Here is a 19711-nt window from a genome sequence, read left to right as displayed (position 1 = left end):
TGGAGCGAAGCAGTCCAGTGCTGTGCTGTCAGAGGTGCTGTTTTTCCAGCTGTGATGTCGAAACGAGGACCTGTCTGCCTCTCTCAGGTTGGACGGTAAAGATCCCATGCCGTTATTCTGAAGAGGAGGAAGGCCCCCCCCCACTGCCTGGCCAACGTCTGCCCGTGGACTAGCCCCTGAAGCAAATCCAGGCATTTATCATAAAAGCAAAATACTGCGGATGCTGGAAGTCTGAAATAATACGGTCCTACCTATCTTTGTGTCATCTGCAAATTTAGCTGTCATGCCTTTGCTCCCCTCATCTAAGTCATTGACTCCTTTCAATCTCTCTCAATCCTATGAGTGTGCTCCGGGTTCACCTTTAAAAATCTGCAGCTGGAAGCCCATGTTTAATATGATAATTACAGAAGATCACTGGTGCAAGTCGCGCACCTCATTAGCGCAAAGCTTGTTCCTGACCATTCCGCTACACACTGCCCAGTATTGTTAAATCAGAGTTCAGTGGTGCTTTCTACTTTGGAACATTGCCATCTTCCTGAAGCGAAACTTTGCTTTTAGATTGGTTACTAACTGTGAACCCTCAATATTGCTGCTTCTGCCTATTACAGTTTGAAGCCTAATAATTAAAGCAGGAATAGGAGGAGTAGACCATACAACCTCCTGAGCTTGCTCCACCATTCAACACGATCATGGCTGACCTCCTGTCTCAACTCTGCTTTTCTGCCTGCTCCATATATCCCTCGATTCTCTGAGCGGCCAAAAGTCTATCTCAGCCTTAAATGTATTGCATGATGGAGCATCCACAACCCTCTGGGGCAGAGAATTCCCAAGGGTCACAACACTTTGAGTGAAGACATTTTTCCTCATCTCAGTCCAAAGTGATTGGCCCCTTATCCTGAGACTGTGCCCCCCTGTTTTATGTTCCCCAACCAGCGGAGACAATCTCTCAGCGCCCACCCGATCAAACCCCTTCAGAATCTTGTAGGTCTCAATGAGATCGCCTCTCATTCTTCTAAACTCCAGAGAATGAAGGCCCAATTTATTCAGCCTCTCATCATAGGGCAATCCTCTCATCCCAGAGACCAATCCAGTGAGCCTTCACTGTACCACCTCCGATGCAAGTATATCCCTTCTTAAATGTGCAAGTGTGGTTTCAGCAAAGCCCTGTACAATTGTAGTGAGGCTTCTTTATCCTTGTACTCCAATCCCCCTTACAATAAAGGCCATCATTCCATTTGCCTTCCTAATGTCTTGCTGCACCTGCATGCTAACTCGCTGAGATCCTTTCATGAGAATGTCCCAAGTCGCTGGACATCAACATTTAAAATTTTCATGCCTTTTAAAAATAAGCTGCTTTTCTATTCTTACTATCAGAGTGGATAACCTCTGACTTCCCTATATCATATCTGTCATCTTTAACCTGTCTATATCTCTTTGTAGCTTCTTTGTGTCCTCCTCACAGCTTACGTTCCACCGTTTTTTGTATCATCAGCAAACGGGAATACATTTCTCTCTGTATCTACAGGTAAGTCATTGATATAAATTATAAATAGCTGATGGCCCAGCACTGATCCTTGAGGCGCTCCACTAATCAAACCCTGCCAACGTAAAAATGCCCCGTTTATCCCTACTCTTTGTTTCCTGTCCATTAACCAATCCTCTATCCATGCTAATGTAATGTATTACCCCCAACTCCATGAGCCCTTATCTTGTGTTTTAACCTTCTGTAAAGTATAGACCATACTGAATGCCTTTTGGACATTCAGTTATATTACCTTTGCTGGTTCCCCTTAATTGCCCCTATTATTTACATCCTCAAAAAAATTAATAAATTTGCAAACACAATTTCCCTTTCATAAAACTAGGTTGCCTTTGTCTGATGTTATGATCTGGTTAGGGACCAGTAACTTTTTGTTTAAAGTAGAAAAAGTTTGAAGTCCCACTTACCTATTAAGGGAACAAAGCCACAAGGTTTTAAACAAGCAAAATAAACTTAATAAAGTCAGAAAAGTAAAACAATATAAAAATCCAATTCCACATTTAATTCATTGAATTCAAATTCCACAGCTACCATGGTGGTGTTTGAACCTGTGTCCCCAGAGAATAGCCTGAGTCTCTGGATTACTAGTCCAGTGATATTGCCACCATCTCCCTCTGATATTAACTACCTAAATTCCTCACCCTCTTAGCCCTGGATTACCTTTTGTTCCTGGTATGTAACTTGTGTGTTTGACTGTGAAGACAGGCATAAAATATTTGTTCAAGCACTCTACCAGTTCCTCATTTCTTATGATAACTTCTCTTCCCTCCTTTAGCCACTCTCCTTTTCATATACTTGTAAAAGCTCTCACAATTTGCTTTCATGTTCCAGGCTAGTTTATTTCTTTCTACTTTTTTCCTTTTATTTTAGTCATCTTTCTGGTGGCCCGTTTCTGGCTTCTGAAACTTTCCCAATCTGCGGCTGATTAGCAATGCTCTTAGTTAAATTCTTACCAAATGCAGTTTTGTCGTCTTCGCTTAATTTGTTGAGGCATCGCTCCATTTCTTTTCTAATCATGCACTCTGGGTGGATTCCATTAGCCTGAAAGGAAAGGCAAATAGGAACATAATGGTAGTCTCGAGGAATTTCAAACAAGCAAAACACACTGGTGCACAGCAAGACCTCCATCGCCCACTAGAAATCCAACAGCGAATCTTTCTTCTGCCATTTCCACCTTTTCCCCCTCTCCCCCTCCAAACACTGTCATCAGATAATTGAATCTTCAAAATACTGTACAAAGAACGAAGACAGGTATAACTCAATGGTAGAGTGTTATGACATGGTAGATGCTATGTGCCAGGCGGACATGAATCCACAAGGGAAACCTGGCCATGCTTCTAATTCAAGTTTTTTTCATTTGCAACTGAATCTTTGTTAATTCAACTGAGCCACTAGCTTCAGGTAACCCTTCCAATTTCAAATTCTGCGCTACTACTTCAATTATGTCTGCTTTCTTTGCCCCGATGGTTACCCTCAACTACAACTTATCCACCAACTCTGTTACCTTACCCTTAGTTACTTTTTCTAAACCAATCAGAGTTGTGTCTTCTACTCCCAGAAAAGTCTTAGCAATGGGTAAAGCCATATTTACAGTCCCACCATTTTAAAATCCCTCAACACCTACTCCTGAGTTCAATGTTCTTCTCGTCCTTGAAGTCTTACGATTCACCAACTCTAAACCAATCAACAAATTTCAAAATTCCTGCAACGAGCCCCCAAATTTGTTATGATGTTGTCATGAAAATATAATCATTTTCATAATACTATTGTGATTTATTGCAAAGGTGGGTTAATAGTACAGTTTGGATTAGTTTCTCTGTGTGGATGTGCACATGGGGAACTTAACTGAATTGGAGGCAGCTGGCCTGAAGCTTTTGCGTTATAAAAAGGGAAGCTAGGTTTGAAATGCTAAATACGTAAACAAGGCTGAAGTTTTAGAATGTGAGATATGAAGAACATTTGCATTTTTAGATAAATTAGGTTAGTCTGAATTTCAAAGAGATGGTAAGATGTTACACCTAGTGTGTTTATTTTTCCCAATGGTTACTGATATGCGTACTATGAAAGATTTATATTTTGCGAAAAGTAAAATTGCGAAGATATATTGGATCAATGGAATTTACATTAAAAAAGGGAGAAATATGTATAAAGGAGATGAGGTTAAGTGTAAGGGGGAAGGCGTTCTAAGATCTAACACAACTGTGAAAAGACTCCTGCCTATATGTATCAAATTGCTATCTATAGGAACTGAAGCTAAAAAAACTCACTGTAAATATCACTGTCTAGAGTATTGTTTGCTTTTCCTGGGTCTGTTGAAATTTAGTTGTTTTACTGTTGCCTTAATGGAGGTGTAACTGGGAGTCAGATTAATTAGGGAATTTAGGAGTTATTATAGTAGCAATTTGTAGACCTATGCATGTAATTAAAATCTTTTCTTCTATTAATAAATGTTTAATATAGTTTCGTAAAAAAAGTCTAAGACTCAGTGGACCTATTACTACTGAATTCAAGGCATGCATCTCGAAGTAAAATGCAAATTGCAAAACAGTTGTGACAGCTATTTCAAGTTTCCTGTGATTTAAGCATCTCGGCATTTACTATCCAGTGTGCCAAAGCAGATGTGGCAGGTGATATGTGCCAGACAGACCAAATCCACAAAAGAAACTTGACCATGTTATCACAAAAAATTTGTAATTCGTATTTATTATGAGAAGATTTATGCACTGAATTCAAGAGTAGTGAATTCATTAACGCCTTTAGTGATTTTAAAAATTAAACAGAAACATTTATTAATGAAAAAAGTACAAACACAGACATGATATTACAGTTACTTAATATGAAAAAAATCCCAAAGTTCCTAATTAACCTGACTCCCAATGATACACCTCCTTTATGGCAATAGACCAAAATAGATTTTAAATTTAAATAAGCAATTCAGCATGGTTACTACAGCACCCACTTGACAGTGGAATTCCAGAGGCTTTTAATGCAACTTTAGTACTAGACACAGCAGACTTCTGCTAAAGTGGCTAGAGGATTTTCCCAAAGGCTGCTTTACATGGTGTACCTTTCATAATGTTGTGCATGGCCTCTCCCCACATAACCTTCCATCCTTCTTTATATATGTTTCTCTCTCTTTAATGTGTAAAATCTGATTGTTCTACATATCTTCCGAAATTTACTTTGTCCATAATATAAAAATCTTTCATGTTGCCAGTATGGTGAGTACCTTTGGGAAAAATAAACATACTGCTTGGCCTTGATTATATTAAAGACTCATAGATGTTTACAGCACAGAAGGAGGCCATTCAGCTCATTTTGTCCACGCTGGTCAACAAAGATCTGACTACATTAATCCCATTTTCCAGCACTTGGCCCATATCCCTGCAGGCTATGGCAATGTAAGTGAATATCTAAATACTTCCTAAATGTTACAAAAGTTTCTGACTCAATCTCCCTTTCAGGCAGTGAGTTCCAGACTTCCAGCATCCTCTGGGTGAAAGAATTTCTCCTCAACTCCCCTCTTAACCTTTTACCACTTACCTTAAATCTATGCCCCCTGGTTATTAACCCCTCTACCAATGGAACAAGTGTCTTCCTATCCACCCTATCCATCACCCTCATAATCTTTTATACCTCTATCAGTTCTCCTCTCAACCCGGTTGCTTCAAGGAAAACAACCCCAGCCTATCCAATCTTTCCTCATAGCTCAGACCCTCCAGCCCAGGCAGCATCCTGGTAAATCTCCTCTGCACCCTCTCCAGTGCAATCACATCCTTCCTATAATGTGATGACCAGAACTGCACACAGTCTTCCAGTTGTGGGCTAACTAGCATTTTATACAGTTCCAGCATAACCTCACTGCTCTTATATTCTATGCCTTAGCTTATGAAGGCAAATATCCCATATGCCTTCTTAACCACCTTATCAACCTACCCTGCTACCTTCAGGGATCTGTGGATATGCACACCAAAGTCCCTCTGATCTTTAGTACTTTCCAGGGTCCTACCATTCATAGTATAATCCTTTGCCTTGTTAGTCCTCCCCAAGTGTATTACCCCACACTTTTCCGGGTTGGATTCCATTTGCCACTGCTCTGCCCATCTGACCAGTCCATTGATATCCTCCTGCAGTTTACGGCTACCCTCCTCACTATTTACCACCCTAGCAATTTTCGTGTCATCCGTGAACTTCTTGATCATACATTTAAGTCCAGGTCATTTACGTACACCACAAACAGCAAGGGCCCCAGCACCGAGCCCTGCGGAACCCCACTGGAAACAGACTTCCAGTCACAGAAACATCCCTCTACCATCACCCTCTGCTTCCTGCCTCTCAGCCGATTTTGGATCCAGCGTGCCACTTTGCCTTGGATCCCATGAGCTCTTACTTTCTTGACCAGTCTGCCATGAGGGACCTGATCAAAAGCTTTGCTAAAGTCCATATGGACCACATTAACTGTATTACCCTCATCAACACACCTGGTTACCTCCTCGAAAAATTTGATCAAATTTGTCAAACACGACCTTCCCTTAACAAATCCATGCTGACTATCCCTGATTAATCTGTGTCTCTCCAAGCGCAGATATATTCTGTCCCTCAGAACTCTTTCTAGTAACTTCCCCACCACCGAGGTTAGACTGAAAGGCCTGTAATTTCCTGGTCTAACAATTCCCCCTTTTTAATAATGGGATGATGTTAGCAGTCCTCCAGTCCTCTGGCACCTCACCCGTGGCCAGAGAGGATTTGAAAATCACTGCCAAGGCCCCTGAAATCTCTTCCCTTTCCTCCCTCAATGGCCTGGGATACATCTCATCCAGAGCTGTGGATTTATTCACTTTTAAGTCCAGTAAACCCACTAGTACCTCTCTCTCTCTCTCTCTCCAAGCTAACTTCCTCTAACATTTCACAGGCCTCCACCCCAATGTCTATACCTTGTCAGCTGTAAACATCCTACCATCCCTTCAAACAACCCCTTCACTTCTCTAAAAAGGCAAATTTCATTCGCACCTTATCTGTGGAACACTCATTCTCGCCTGTCCATCTCCATTTCAAAAGTCTGCTTTGTAGCGAACTCTTTTGATAATTTCAATCTTGCAGATTATCTGACTCTAATTCAATTAAATCAGTCACACAGACAGAACCATCCACACTCACACCCAGAAGGCTACAATAATGTCATGAAAAATATTATAGCTTTGAGACATAGAGCAACACTGTCACTGGGATTGATCTTCCTCAAGGAAGGCAGCTTGAGTAGGAGTGTACGAAGCTGTAAGGAGTTTTGATAGAGTAAGTAGGGGGGAAACCATATCCACACTGGCAGAAGAACACAGGTTTAAGATCATTGGCAGAAGCACCAGCGGAGAAATGAGGAGAATTTTTTTTTTAATGTACTGCGAGTTGTGATCTGGAATGCACAGGCTTAGTGGGTACTGGAAGCAGATTTCAAACAGGAGTTATATAAATAATCGAAGCAGTGAAATGTTTCCGGCAACGGTTAAAAAACAAGGGAGTGAGGGTAATGGGATAGCTCTTTCAAAAGAGCAAACACAGGATCGATGGGCTGAATGCTTTGCTCCATGGCAATGGTGTTGGGTTTCACTGAAAAGCGATGAGCTACAAACAAGAGAAGAAGCTGTGGAAGAGCAGTGTCGCAGACAGGTAGATAACTAGATAATGAACCCACTGCTAACACCATGTAGTCAGGAGGGAGTTGCCCTGGGAGTCCTCAACATCAACTCCAGACCCCATGAAAGTGTATGACATCAAGTGAAACATGGTCAAGGAAACCTCCTGTTGATTATCGCCAACTGCACCACTCTCAGCTGATGACTCAGTGCTCCCCCATGTTGAACACCACTTGGAAGAAGCACTGAGGGTAGCCAGGGCACAGAATGTACTCTGGGTGGGGGGGTTTCAATATGCATCCCTAAATGTGGCTCAGTAGCAAAACTACTGACAGAGCTGGCCGAGTACTGAAGGACATATCTGCAAGCTGGGCCTGCAGCAGATGTTGGGAGAACCAACAAAAAGGAAAAATCAACTTGAGCTTGCCCTCACCTATCCACCTTTCATACCCAGCGGGAGTTGCTATTGATTACTGTCCATGGCAGCATTGCCAGGAGTGACCACCACACAGTCCCTGTGGAGAGAAAGACCCAGGTGGAGATGGTGGCGCCATGCTAACATCACTGTACTAGTGATCTGGAGGCCAGGCTGATTCTCTGCAGACACGCAGCCGGTAGAACTTAGATGCAAATAACAAAATCGTCTGGAATTGAAAGTTAGCCTCAGTAATGGTGACTGTGAAACCATCATCGATTGTTGTAAAAAAAAGAAACCCATCTGGTTCACTAGTGCCCCTTAGGGAGGGAAATCTGCCGTCCTTTCCTGGTCTGGCCTACATGTGACTCCAGACCCATACCCATGTGGTTGACACCCTCTGAAATGGCCTGGCAAGCCGCTCAGTTCAAGGGCAATTAGGGATGGGCAATAAAAGCTCACTTGTCAGTGATGTACACATCCCATAAAAGAGCAAAGATTAAACAAACAACATTGTGTTTTGCGGCCCCACCACCGTGCTAAGTGGGATAGATTCAGGACAGGCCTAGCAACTCAAGACTCGGCACCCATAAGGTGCTGTGGGCCATCAACAGCAGCAGAATTGTACTCAGCCACAGTCCGTAAGCTTATGGCCTGGCATATCCCCCTACTCTACCATTACCATCAAGCCAGGGGAGCAACCCTGGTTCAATGAAGAGTGCAGGAGGGCATGCCAGGAGCAGCACCAGGCATACCTAAAAATCAAGTGTCAACCTGGTGAAGCTATAACACTGGACTACTTACGTGCCAAACAGCATTAGCAGCAACTGATAGACAGAGCTAAATGACCCCACAACCAACAGATCAGGTCTGAGCTCTGCAGTTCTGCCTCATCCAGTCATGAATGGTGGTGGACAATTAAACAATTCGCTGGAGGAGGCCCCACAAATATCCCCATCCTCAATGATGCAGGAGCCCAGCACATCAGCGCAAAAGATAAGGCTGAAGTATTTGCTGCAATCTTCAGCCAGAAGTGCCAAGTGGATGCTATGAAAATATAATTCTCATAATATTATGGTGATTTATGTTAAAGATAGGTTAATAGCAGGGCTTGGATAGTTTCTCTGTGTGTATATGTGTGTATATGTATGTATGTGTGTACGTGTCTGTGTGTGTGTGTAAGGAATTTAATTGAATTGGAGACAGCTGGTCTGGAGGTTTTGAGTTATCAACAAGAAGCTGGGCTTGAAACGCTAAATACATAAACATGGCTGAAGTTTGAGAATGTGAGATGCGAGGAAAATTTGCATTTATAGATAAATTAGGTTTGTTTGAATTTCAAAGAGATGGTGAGATGTTACACCTAGCCAGAAGAAGCTAAGCCAAACAGTGTGTTTATTTTTACTAAAGATTTCTGATAACATGAACACGATGAAATGATTTATATAATAAGAAAAGTAAAGTTCCAAAGACATATCAGAACAATGGAATTGGAATTAAAAAGGGTGAAACATATATAAAGGAGATAAAGTTATGTGTAAGGTGGAAGGCATTCTAAGATTTAACTCAAGTGTGAAAAGCCTCCAGTCTCTGTGCATCAAGTTGCTGTCTACAGGAATCAGAGCTGAGAAAACTCACTTTGAATTCTCCTAGTTAGGCTATTGTGTTGCCTTGTCTGGGTCAGTTTAAATCTAAGTTAAAAGCAAAATACTGCAGATGCCGGAAACCTGAAACAAAAAAAGAAAGTGCTGGAAAAGCTCAGCAGGTATAGCAGCATCTGTGGAGACAGAAACAGAGTTAACATTGCGATTCTGTATGACTCTTCTTCAGAGCTGGGTAGTGTCCTAGGCTCTGGAAAAGGATCATACAGACTCAAAGCATTAACTCTGTTCCTCTCTCCACGGATGCTGCTGGACCTGCTGAGCTTTTCCAGCATTTTCTGTTTCTGTTTTGATGTAAATCTATTTGTTTTTTCCGTTGCCTTAACAGGGTGTAACTGGAAGCCAGATTAATTAGGGGATTTAGGAGTTGTTATAGTAGTAGTTTGTAGACCTATGTATGTGCTTGAATTTTTCCTTTTGTTGATAAATGTTTAACTTAGTTTTCTAAAAACCTCTGAAGCCATATTACTTCTGAATTCAGAGCAGGCATCTTGAAATAAAATACAAATTGCATAACAATTGTGACCACGTGATCAAGTTTCCCTCGTGGATTTTATCTGCCCGGCACTTATCATTACAGTGCATGATCCATCTCGGCCTCCTCTGCAGGTTCCCAACATCACAGATGCCAGTCTTCAGCTCATTAGATTCACACCACATGATATCAAGAAACAACTGAAGGCACTGGATACTGTAAAGGCTATGAGCCCTGACAACATTCAACAATTGTACTGAAGACTTGTGCTCCAGAACTAGTAGCCAAGCTGTTCCAGTACAGCTACAACACTGGCATCTAATCAGCTATGTGGAAATTTGCTCAGGTATGTTCTGTACACAAAAAGCAGGACATATCTAACCCAGCCAATTCCACCCCATTAGTCTGCTCTTGATCATCAGTAAAGTGATGGAATGGATCATCAACAGTGCTATCAAGCAGCACTTGCTTAGTAATAACCTGCTCACTGATGCCCAGTTTGGGTTCCGCAGAGGGTGACTCAGCTCCTAACCTCATTACAGCCTTGCTTCAAGCATGGACTAAAAAATCTGAATTCCTGAGTTCATGTGGGACTATGTAGGGGGTAGTATTAGTAAGTTTGCGGATGATACAAAGATTGGCCAGGTGGTTAACAGTGAGGTTGAGTGTCTTGGGCTACAGGAAGATATAGACGGAATGGTCAAATGGACAGGTAAGTGGCAGGTGGAATTTAACCCTAAAAGTGTGAGGTGATACACTTTGGAAGGAGTAATTTGACAAGAAAGTATTCAATGAATGACATGAGCACTAGGAAGTTCTGAGGAATAAGGGGACCTTGGCGTGTGTGTCCATAGATCTCTGAAGGCAGAGGGGCATGTTAGTGGGGTGGTGAAAAAGGCATACGGGACACTTGCCTTTATCAATCGAGGCATAGATTACAAAAGTAGGGAGGTCATGTTGGAGTTGTATAGAACCTTGGTGAGGCCACAGCTGGAGTACTGTGTGCAGTTCTGGTCGCCACATTATAGGAAGGATGTGATTGCACTGGAAGGGGTGCAGAGGAGATTCACCAGGATGTTGCCTGGGATAAAACATTTAAGTTATGAAGAGAGGTTGGATAGACTTGGGTTGTTTTCGGTGGAGCAGAGAAGACTGAAGGGTGACCTGATCGAGGTGTACAAGATTATGAGGGGCATGGACAGGGTGGATAGGGAGCAGCTGTTCCCCTTAGTTGAAGGGTCAGTCACAAGGGGACATAAGTTCAAGGTGAGGGGCTGGAGGTTTTAGGGGGGATGTGAGGAAAAACCTTTTTACCCAGAGAGTGGTGATGGTCTGGAATGCGCAGCCTGGGAGGGTGGTGGAGGCAGGTTGCCTCACATCCTTTAAAAAGTACCTGGATGAGCACTTGGCACGTCATAACATTCAAGGCTATGGGCCAAGTGCTGGTAAATGGGATTAGGTAGGTAGGTCAGGTGTTTCTCACGTGTCGGTGCAGACTCGATGGGCCGAAGGGCTTCTTCTGCACTGTGTGATTCTGTGATTCTGCGATTCTGAGTTCCTCATGGTAGTGTCCTCGACCCAACCATCTTCAGGAGCTTTATCAATGACCTTCCTTCCAACATAAGATCAGAAGTGGGGATGATCGCTGATGGTTGCACAATGTTCAGCACCATTTGCGACTCCTCAGATACTGAAGCAGTCCATCTCCAAATGCAGCAAGACCTGGACAATATCCAGGCTTGGGCTGATAAGTGGCAAGTAACATTCGCACCACACAACTGCCAGGCAATGACCATCTGTAACAAAAGGAAAATCTAACCATCGCCCCTTGACATTCAATGGCATTACCTTCACTGAATCCTCTACTATCAAGGTCCTTGGGGCTACCATTGACCAGAAACTGAACTGGACTAGCCATGTAAATACTGTGGCAACAGGAGCAGGTCAGAGGCTAGGAATTGTGCAGTGTGTAACTCACCTCCTGATTCCCCGAAGCCTGCCCACCATCTACAAGGCACAAGTCAGGAGTGTGATGGAATACTTACCTGGGTGCAGTTCCAAGGACACACAAGAAACTTCACACCATCCACAACAAAGCAGTCCACTTGATCAGGACCCATTCACCAGCTTAATCTTTTACTCCCTACAAGATGCACTGCAGGAACTCACCAAGGCTCCTGAGACAGCACCTTCCAAACCTGTGACCTCTACCAGCTAGACGGCCAAGGCAGCAGATAGATGGGAACACCACACCTGCAAGTTCTCTTCCAAGTCACACCACCCTGACATGGAAATATATCGCCGTTTCTTCACTGTCGCTGGGTCAAAATCCTGGAACTCCATCCCTTACAGCGCTGTGGGTGTACCTACATCACATGGACTGCAGCAGTGTGAGAAGACAGCTCACCACCACTACCTTGCTCGCACTTGCAAATTCCAAAACAAAACATCTACTTCCGATGTGATTCAATGATTGGGTAGTACTTGCTGAACTTGCTAATAGCTACTCTGATAATCAACTTACGATAGTCATTTTACTTCATAAAGTGGATTAGTTACGCTAGAAGTGACACACATTCATACACAGGGACCCATCCTCTGCAAACAAAAGGAATATGTTCAAGCCTTGCACCTTTTTGAACTACCCAGGAGCTTGGAGAGCCTTTGGTTCTGCATTGCTTTCTCCCTGGCCAATCAGAGTCAACTTGCCATTCAATCAGCACCCTTTTCTCCTGTCGTATAAATCATTGCGACCATTTGAAATTTGGCATTCCTGTGTTTGTCCTGATGAGTGCAAGATGAAAAGCTTCAGCAACATGCCTCTCTTTTCAGCGATGATCGTTTCCTGGAATAATGCACCATTACAAAGACAATAACTTGCTGTTTAGCTTTCCTTTTACACATCCCTCGGGATTTCCCTATGAGCTAATTTGAGTGTCACTCTATTTATTGCAGACGCCTCGGGTGAGGGCTTTTCAGCCAGGCTACGGGTCAGAGTTCAAATGGCCGTCGCTGGGCCTGGCGATCCCCGTTAAGCTGAGTTTCCACTGCAAACCTGGGACCCTCGAAATTCCGGAGCAAATTATTTTCCCAAGTTAAAAATACTCAATTCCACGGAATTAAGATTTCCTCTTTTGGTTGAGTGTGGAAATTCACAACTGGAGCCTCAAGACAGACATGAACACACATGGATTGTGAAATCACGTCATGGGATCCAAGTGCTGACAAGAGCAGGGTCTTTCCATGAATTGCCCTCATCTGCTATTTCAACGAAGGCGTTAAATTGAACTGGGTTCACTGAATTGAGGACCGTTTCTTGTTTTGGTTCCAGTCCGCACAATCTCAAGCAATAAGCCAAGTTGAGGTGTACACGAAATAATATAAACAGATATCGCAGAGGCTAAAACACTTGCTATTTTTGTTCCGACTCTGGCACGATTTCAACTTCCGGCTGTCAGGGGGATTTATGGGATCTATTGAACATCTCATCCGGTGGAAGTTTAATGGAAACGTCACAGCAGCACAATGACCAGAAGAAGCAGTATTTACAACATGGCTAAATGTAAAAACAGATGGGTAAGGGGGAATCTTCCAGCTCTCTCTGCAGGGCAGGATTTTTTTGGTCGGCGGAAGGGCTCAGCAGAAGCGGGAGTGGGTGGGGGCCCTCGTGGAGCCGATCACCGCCCGCCATCAGCTCCACGCCGCCATTTTACCCAGGCGGGCCAATGAAGGCCCTGCCCAGCGTAAGACGCGAGCGGTAGCATTCAGCGTTACCTGTACGTGCGGGGGTGGGGGAGGTGGGTGGGGGGGGGGGTGGTGGAAGTTGGGACCAGAGTCCTTTCGCGCTCTTCAATCTCCCTGAGGTAAGCAGCTGCCTCAGGGAGACTGAAGGGCTTCTGAACTTTATTACATAAGAGGTTTATAAATGTATGTAAACATGTCCCCTCATACGACACGTGTCACGTGAGATGTTTTTATATTGATGCAAATTTTAAAATTTATTTAATAAAAGCTTTGGGGAAGCTCATCCCGCCCGTGGGTGAGGTTTCCTTAAAAAAGGCAAAGGCCGCTTGGCCTTTTTGCCTGCCCCCCGCCCCCCCCCCCCCCCAACTGTAAGGTAGGAAGGGCAGCATTTACAATGACCTTCACTAGATCCTTAATGGCCTTAATAGGGCCGTTTACATATCGGTGGGTGCGCAGCCAACTCTGGCACACGCCCAACGAACGAAATATCGCAACTCAGCACGACAACGTCGGGGACACACGCCCGAAGTCACCGTGCATCATTTTACAAGTCGGCGTGTGGGGCCCATCCCTGCATCCCGAGTGAAAAATCCTGCCCGGTGTTACTAACACACACACACACACACACACACAGGAATCTTCCCCCATTTCCCCACTAAACCAGATGAGAGTCTATTTTTGTGAAGCTCCTCTGCTGACAACACGAACACAAGCATTAAAATGTCCCCCTCGCCTTCAAATCTGCTGACGTCACCTCAAAACAAAAACAGCCTTGACCTCGTCTGTCGATGTCCAAAATTCCTTTCCTCTCTGAAGTCCTTGAATGTGTTGTCGCCTCCCAAATCCCGTGCCAATCTATCCCAACAGTTCCATGTTGAATCCGTTCAGTCAGGTTTCTTCCTCTACCACAGCACTGAAATGGCTCTTATGAAAGTTACAAGTGATATCCTGTGTGATTGTTGCATCTTTTATATATCACGGATCCATGCAGAGTTGACACTAGTTTTTAAGCGTGCAGGAACTTTACTTACAGAGTTTTAGGTAATGCTTTAAAATGCCTACACTGCGCTTCCAGCTCAGCTTCTAGTAGCTTCTGTGTGTCTGCTTACTTTTCTCTGAGTCAACGCCCAGGCTTAACCGATCATGCACAATGTGCATAAATCTATGACCAGACTCACATAATCAAACACAGAACAACTGTGACAAAAGTAAACATTCCCTCCTTGTCCTTTTTGACCTGTCTGCAGCCTTTAACATGATTGATTGCACCATCCTCCTCTGATACCTCTCCTCCATTGTCCAACTGGGTCGGACTGCATGTGCTGCTTCCTTCTTATCTATTCAATCATAGCCAGAGAACCAGCTGCTACGGCATCTCTGCCCATCTGCCTTCATTACCTTTGGTGTCCCCTAAGGATCTATCCTTGGGCCCCTTCTATTTCTCATCTATGTGATGCCTCTCAAAAGCATAACAGTTTCTTTGTGTACACTAAAGGCACCCAGCTCTAGCACCTCTGCTACCTCTCTAGGCACTCTACTACCTCTCTGTTCTCAAACTTCTTGTCCAACATCCAGTGTTGGATATGCCAAAGTATTGGGATTGAATTTCAAAAGAGATAAGCCATAGTCTTCAGTCTCCATTATAAACTCTGTTCCTTAGCACCAATTCATCGTCCTCCCTGGCCACTGGCCCAAAGATGAACCAGACCATTCACCACCTTTAGTACCTTGTTAGACTCTGAGGTGAGTTTCTGACCCCATACCCTTGCCATCATCAAGACAGCTTACTTCCACCTACATCATATCTGTCTCTGTCCTCGCCTCGCTCCATAAGCTGAAACCCTTATCCATAACTGTTACTGAATCATAAAAACATACAGCATAGCAGGAGGCCATACGGTCTATCATGCTCATTCTAGCTCCTTTGAAAGAGCTATCTAGTTAGTCCTACTGCCCTGCCCTGTCCTTTCCCTGCAAACTCTATCCCTTTTGAGTATTTATCCAATTCCCTTTTGAAAGTTATTATTGAATCTGTTTCCATCCTTTCAGGCTGCGAATTTGAGATCCTAACAACTTACGGTGTTAAAGAAACCTCGTCTGCCCTCTGCTACCTCACCAACCATCTGAAATCTAGTTACCCAGCCACTGCCACTGGGAACTGTTTCTCCTCATCCACCTTATCAAAACCCTTTACGATTTTGAACACCTTTATTAAATTTCCCCCTGACCTTCTGTGTTTGAAACAGAACAAACCCAGCTGCTCTTAAATCTTTTCACTGATGGAAGTCCTTCATCTCTCGCATCATTCTAGTAAACCTCCTTTGCAAACTCTTCAAAGCCTTGATATTCTTCCTGAAGTTTTCTCATCAGCCTCCCATCCAGCGTTACTTTGAGTTTCTAGGCACCCTCAAAATGACAGACAATGGCTACGTGGGATTAGCTACTCGTGCTGCGACTTAAGGGCTCTCAGTCCTTGAAAGGAGATAACTAAATTGCTCCATTCTTTCCTTTCTAGGCCTGTATGCAAGTGAATCAAATCATTTAAACACATCAATTAGATCGCCACTTAATCTTTTATATTCCAGCATAGCTGTGGCTCAGTTGGTAACATTCTTGTTCCTGAATTACAAGGTTCTCAGTTCAAACTCCCCTCCAGGCTTAAGCGCTGTGTATGCTGACACTCCAGTGCACTGGAGGGAGTGCACTCCAGAGCACCATTGGAGGTGCTGTCACTCTGGATGAGATGTTAAGCTGAGGCCCATCTGCCTGCTCGAGTGGATGTAAAGATCCCATGGCACTATTTTTAAGAAGAGCAGAGGTGTTAACCCCAGTGTCCTTTGACAATGTTTATCCCTTATTCAACATCACAAAAATAGATTATCTGGTCATTATCACATTGCTGTTTAGTGGGAGCCTTTTGGTGTGTAAAAGAGCTGCCGGGTTCCCTATATTACAACAGTGACTGCACTTCAAAAAGTGTTGAATTGTCTGTAAAGTGCTTCGAGACATCCGGTATTCATGAAAGCTGCTGTATAAATGAGTCTCACTTGTTTGTGCCTTTCTGCATACAGGGCTAGGCTGTAATCTCATTCAACTCCCTTAGCCCCAGTGTCATTCTGAACCCATATGCGAATGAGCACGAGAGAGGTCATTGAGGTGAAATATTGGCAGAGCGGCACAATACCCCAGCGTGACTTTTAATGGCATCAGCTTGTTGGCACAGTCCCGCAGACAGCAACCTGCGCTGACCCAGGATAAATCAACTCCGCGACTGCTGGAAAATTGAATCCAAGTTGCATTGTTGAGTTCTTTTGTCGATTCCTTTGCCTAGGGTACAGCATGAATGAGACCAGAATTTTGTTCCCGATTGCCTGCCTATTCTCATTATCCCATAATGGGTCTCCCATTCTGAAAGTCAATGACGATTCTTTTTAAAACTGTTCCGGTAAAGATTGCCAGCCGTTATTTTTCATTCGTTCATCAGTCAGATTTGAGGTGAAGCGACACCTGATGTTAATGAGATTAATCTTGAAGAATATGCAAGTCATGTCAGGGGAGTTATCTTTATGCTTGAAAAAAACTCAGCAGCTCTGACAGCATCTGCGGAGAGGGACACAGTTAATCTTTCGAGTCCATAGGACTCTTCAACAGAACTAAGGAAATATAGAAATGAGATTAAATATAAGCTGGTTAAGGGGGGGTGGGACAGGTAGAACTGGATGGATCTAGCTAGATGGTGGGGAATTTGCCAATGAGGAATTTCGAGATATGTGTGAAAATTTAAACAACAAAGTTATGCACACTACAGCTGAGAGTCCGTTTAGTAATGGTCTTTGTGAAAGAAACCATGCGGTAATAGATGACATGTTACATAAAATATCGGCTGATCAACCAGGTTGGTAAATTGCAAACGGCGCTGGCATGGGCGGTGCACGCAAATAACTCTCTGCAAATGGTTGGTGGGTACAGTCCCTACCAGTTTGTGTACGGAAGAAATCCGAAGTTACCTTCGGTGTTGTCAGCTGCTTCCCCTACTCTAGAAGGGACTAGTGTAAGCTCGACCTTTTCTGCTCATCTGAACGTTTTGCATGCAGGCAGAAAAGCTTTCATTAAAGCTGAGGTTTCGGAGAAAATTCGGCGGGCCCTATGGCACTGCACACGACTATCGGTATTGCAGTTTAGACAAGGAGGCATGAAATTATAAAAGGGAAGGCCAGAAAGAGTGGAAGGGACCTGGCAAGGTTACAGGGAGTGATGGGAAAGTAGTAATTGTGCAACACGGTAATCAAACAGTTAGAGTACATTCTTCATGGTTAATAGCACTGACTTTACCTGTACAGGCTCTGAACAGGACATAGAATGTGAGGAGGCACCATGCACTTCACATACACATACACTGGGTAGTTAGGAGGAGCAGATGACAGCAGATACAGGGTTGACTGACTGTGAACAAAGTAATACTGAGGCACAGGACAACACTATTCATCCAAAAGAGTGATTATCCAAAATAGGAAGAAAGGTAACATACATGCCAGAAGGGACCAGTGTGCAGAGAGACGCCACCATCATAGGGAGAGCAGGAAATGCCACTGGGTAAGTGCAAACATTGGCTAAATGTGCAAGGTGAAGGACAGGAGACAAGGCCTATCGATTAGCAAACTGAGGTAAAGATGTGGGAATCCAGAAAATGCAGTATCAGTTCTGACAGTGGACCAGAAAGTGATCGTGAGCCTAGAAAAAAAATCACTGACTTGCGAATGGAGTCCGGCTCACGTGGGAGAAAGATCATACAGAAAAGGGAGGGGAATGTGAGTAGAGGCCGTAGCTTAACAAGGAGGACTAGAGAGCAAGCTAGTAATCTCAATAGGGATAGAAGTCCTTGTGACTGAGAGATTCTTGTAGTTGCTAATAAATTGGAAAGTAAGCTGATAAAGGAAGCCGAACAGAAAGAGTTAGAAAGTTGGAGGGAATTTGGGGTATATTCTGAAATACCTGAACGAGGACAGGGAGCTTTATCTCCCGAGACTTTGGAGAGAAACTAGGAGATCAGGATGTCAGAGTGGACTCACCTACTGCGGGGAAAGTGAGTTTGAAGATTTTTTTCAGCTATTTTGGCATCCTATTCCTGGAGTAAAAATTGATTGATATAAAGGTTGTGTTTTTACAGGGGGAGAAATTTCAAAGGGAAGTATTATGAAACCATCCAAAGAAGCCGGGGATGGAGAAGGGAAGCTATGGAAATTGAGTAAATGTGGTTGCGGATTGAATGATGCATCTGGAATGTGGTATTTTCCCGTGAGGTCCGTCCTGTCGAAAACAGGTTACAGTCAGTTAAAGGCAGACCCCGCAATGTTCTACTGGTACCATAAGGAGAAACTAGCTGGATTCTTTATCGTGCGTGTTGATGATTTCCTATGGGGAGGATCTGTAGAATCTGAACCATGGGTAATCGAGAAGATAAAGAAGGGATTCAAGGTCGGAAGTCAGCCTTCAGGGGCCTTTAAATACATAGGTTTAGATATTAAGCAGAGCAATTTAGGAATGGCATTGAATCAACAATCTTATCTAGAAAATGTTAATCATATCCCAATAACTCGTGACAGATCCTCACAAAAAGAGGATCCTGCTACCAAGGAAGAAACAGAACAGTTGAGAAGATTGAATGGGCAATTGAACTGGTTGAGCACTCAGACTAGGCCTGAAGCTAGTTATGATGTGTTGGAGCTGAGTACCATGATGAAACATGCTACAGTTGAGTACGTTCTGAGAGCAAATAAAACACTCAATTAAATTCTGAGAGATGTGCGCTCAAGTTTCCAGCCTTGGGTGATGCAGAAGGTATGAGGCTGGTCATTTTTAGCAATGCTTCACATGCCAGTCTTCCAGCTGGTACTCTAGCACAGCAGGGTTTATCATATTCTTGGTGGGAAAGAATGATAAATGCTGCCAACTGGCTTGGGAGGCCAAGAAAATAAAAACGGTAATGAAAAGTACCTTAGCTGCTGAAACGCTGGCATTGGTAGATATGGGGCTTTACTTATCCAATATACTGACAGAAATATTATTTAAGGGAAAAGTTTTCCCATAAAATGTTATGTTGACAACCGGTCTCTTTGGGACAACGTTCATTCCATGAAAAGTGTCACTGAGAAAAGGCTAAGATTAGACCCAGCCAGCATGAAAGAAATGTTAGCGAGAAGAGAGATCTCTAAGACACAATGGGTTGACACAAGTCACCAACTGTCA

At 43.6% G+C, this 19711-nt stretch overlaps 1 protein-coding gene across 1 annotated transcript in view; it reads right to left on the bottom strand.

Annotated features, from left to right (window-relative positions):
* LOC121276452 (pituitary adenylate cyclase-activating polypeptide type I receptor-like) overlaps window positions 1-19711 on the bottom strand; it is a 224143-nt gene that overhangs the window by 116949 nt on the left and 87483 nt on the right. The window contains exon 4 of the mRNA XM_041184869.1: window positions 2494-2581. Coding sequence (XP_041040803.1) covers window positions 2494-2581 — 88 coding nt within the window. The remainder of the gene's footprint in view (window positions 1-2493; window positions 2582-19711) is intronic.

Source organism: Carcharodon carcharias, chromosome 3 (assembly GCF_017639515.1).
Source record: "Carcharodon carcharias isolate sCarCar2 chromosome 3, sCarCar2.pri, whole genome shotgun sequence".
NCBI lineage: Eukaryota > Metazoa > Chordata > Chondrichthyes > Lamniformes > Lamnidae > Carcharodon > Carcharodon carcharias.
Note: the sequence above shows the minus strand (reverse complement) of the source record. Positions and strands in the feature narration are given on the sequence as shown.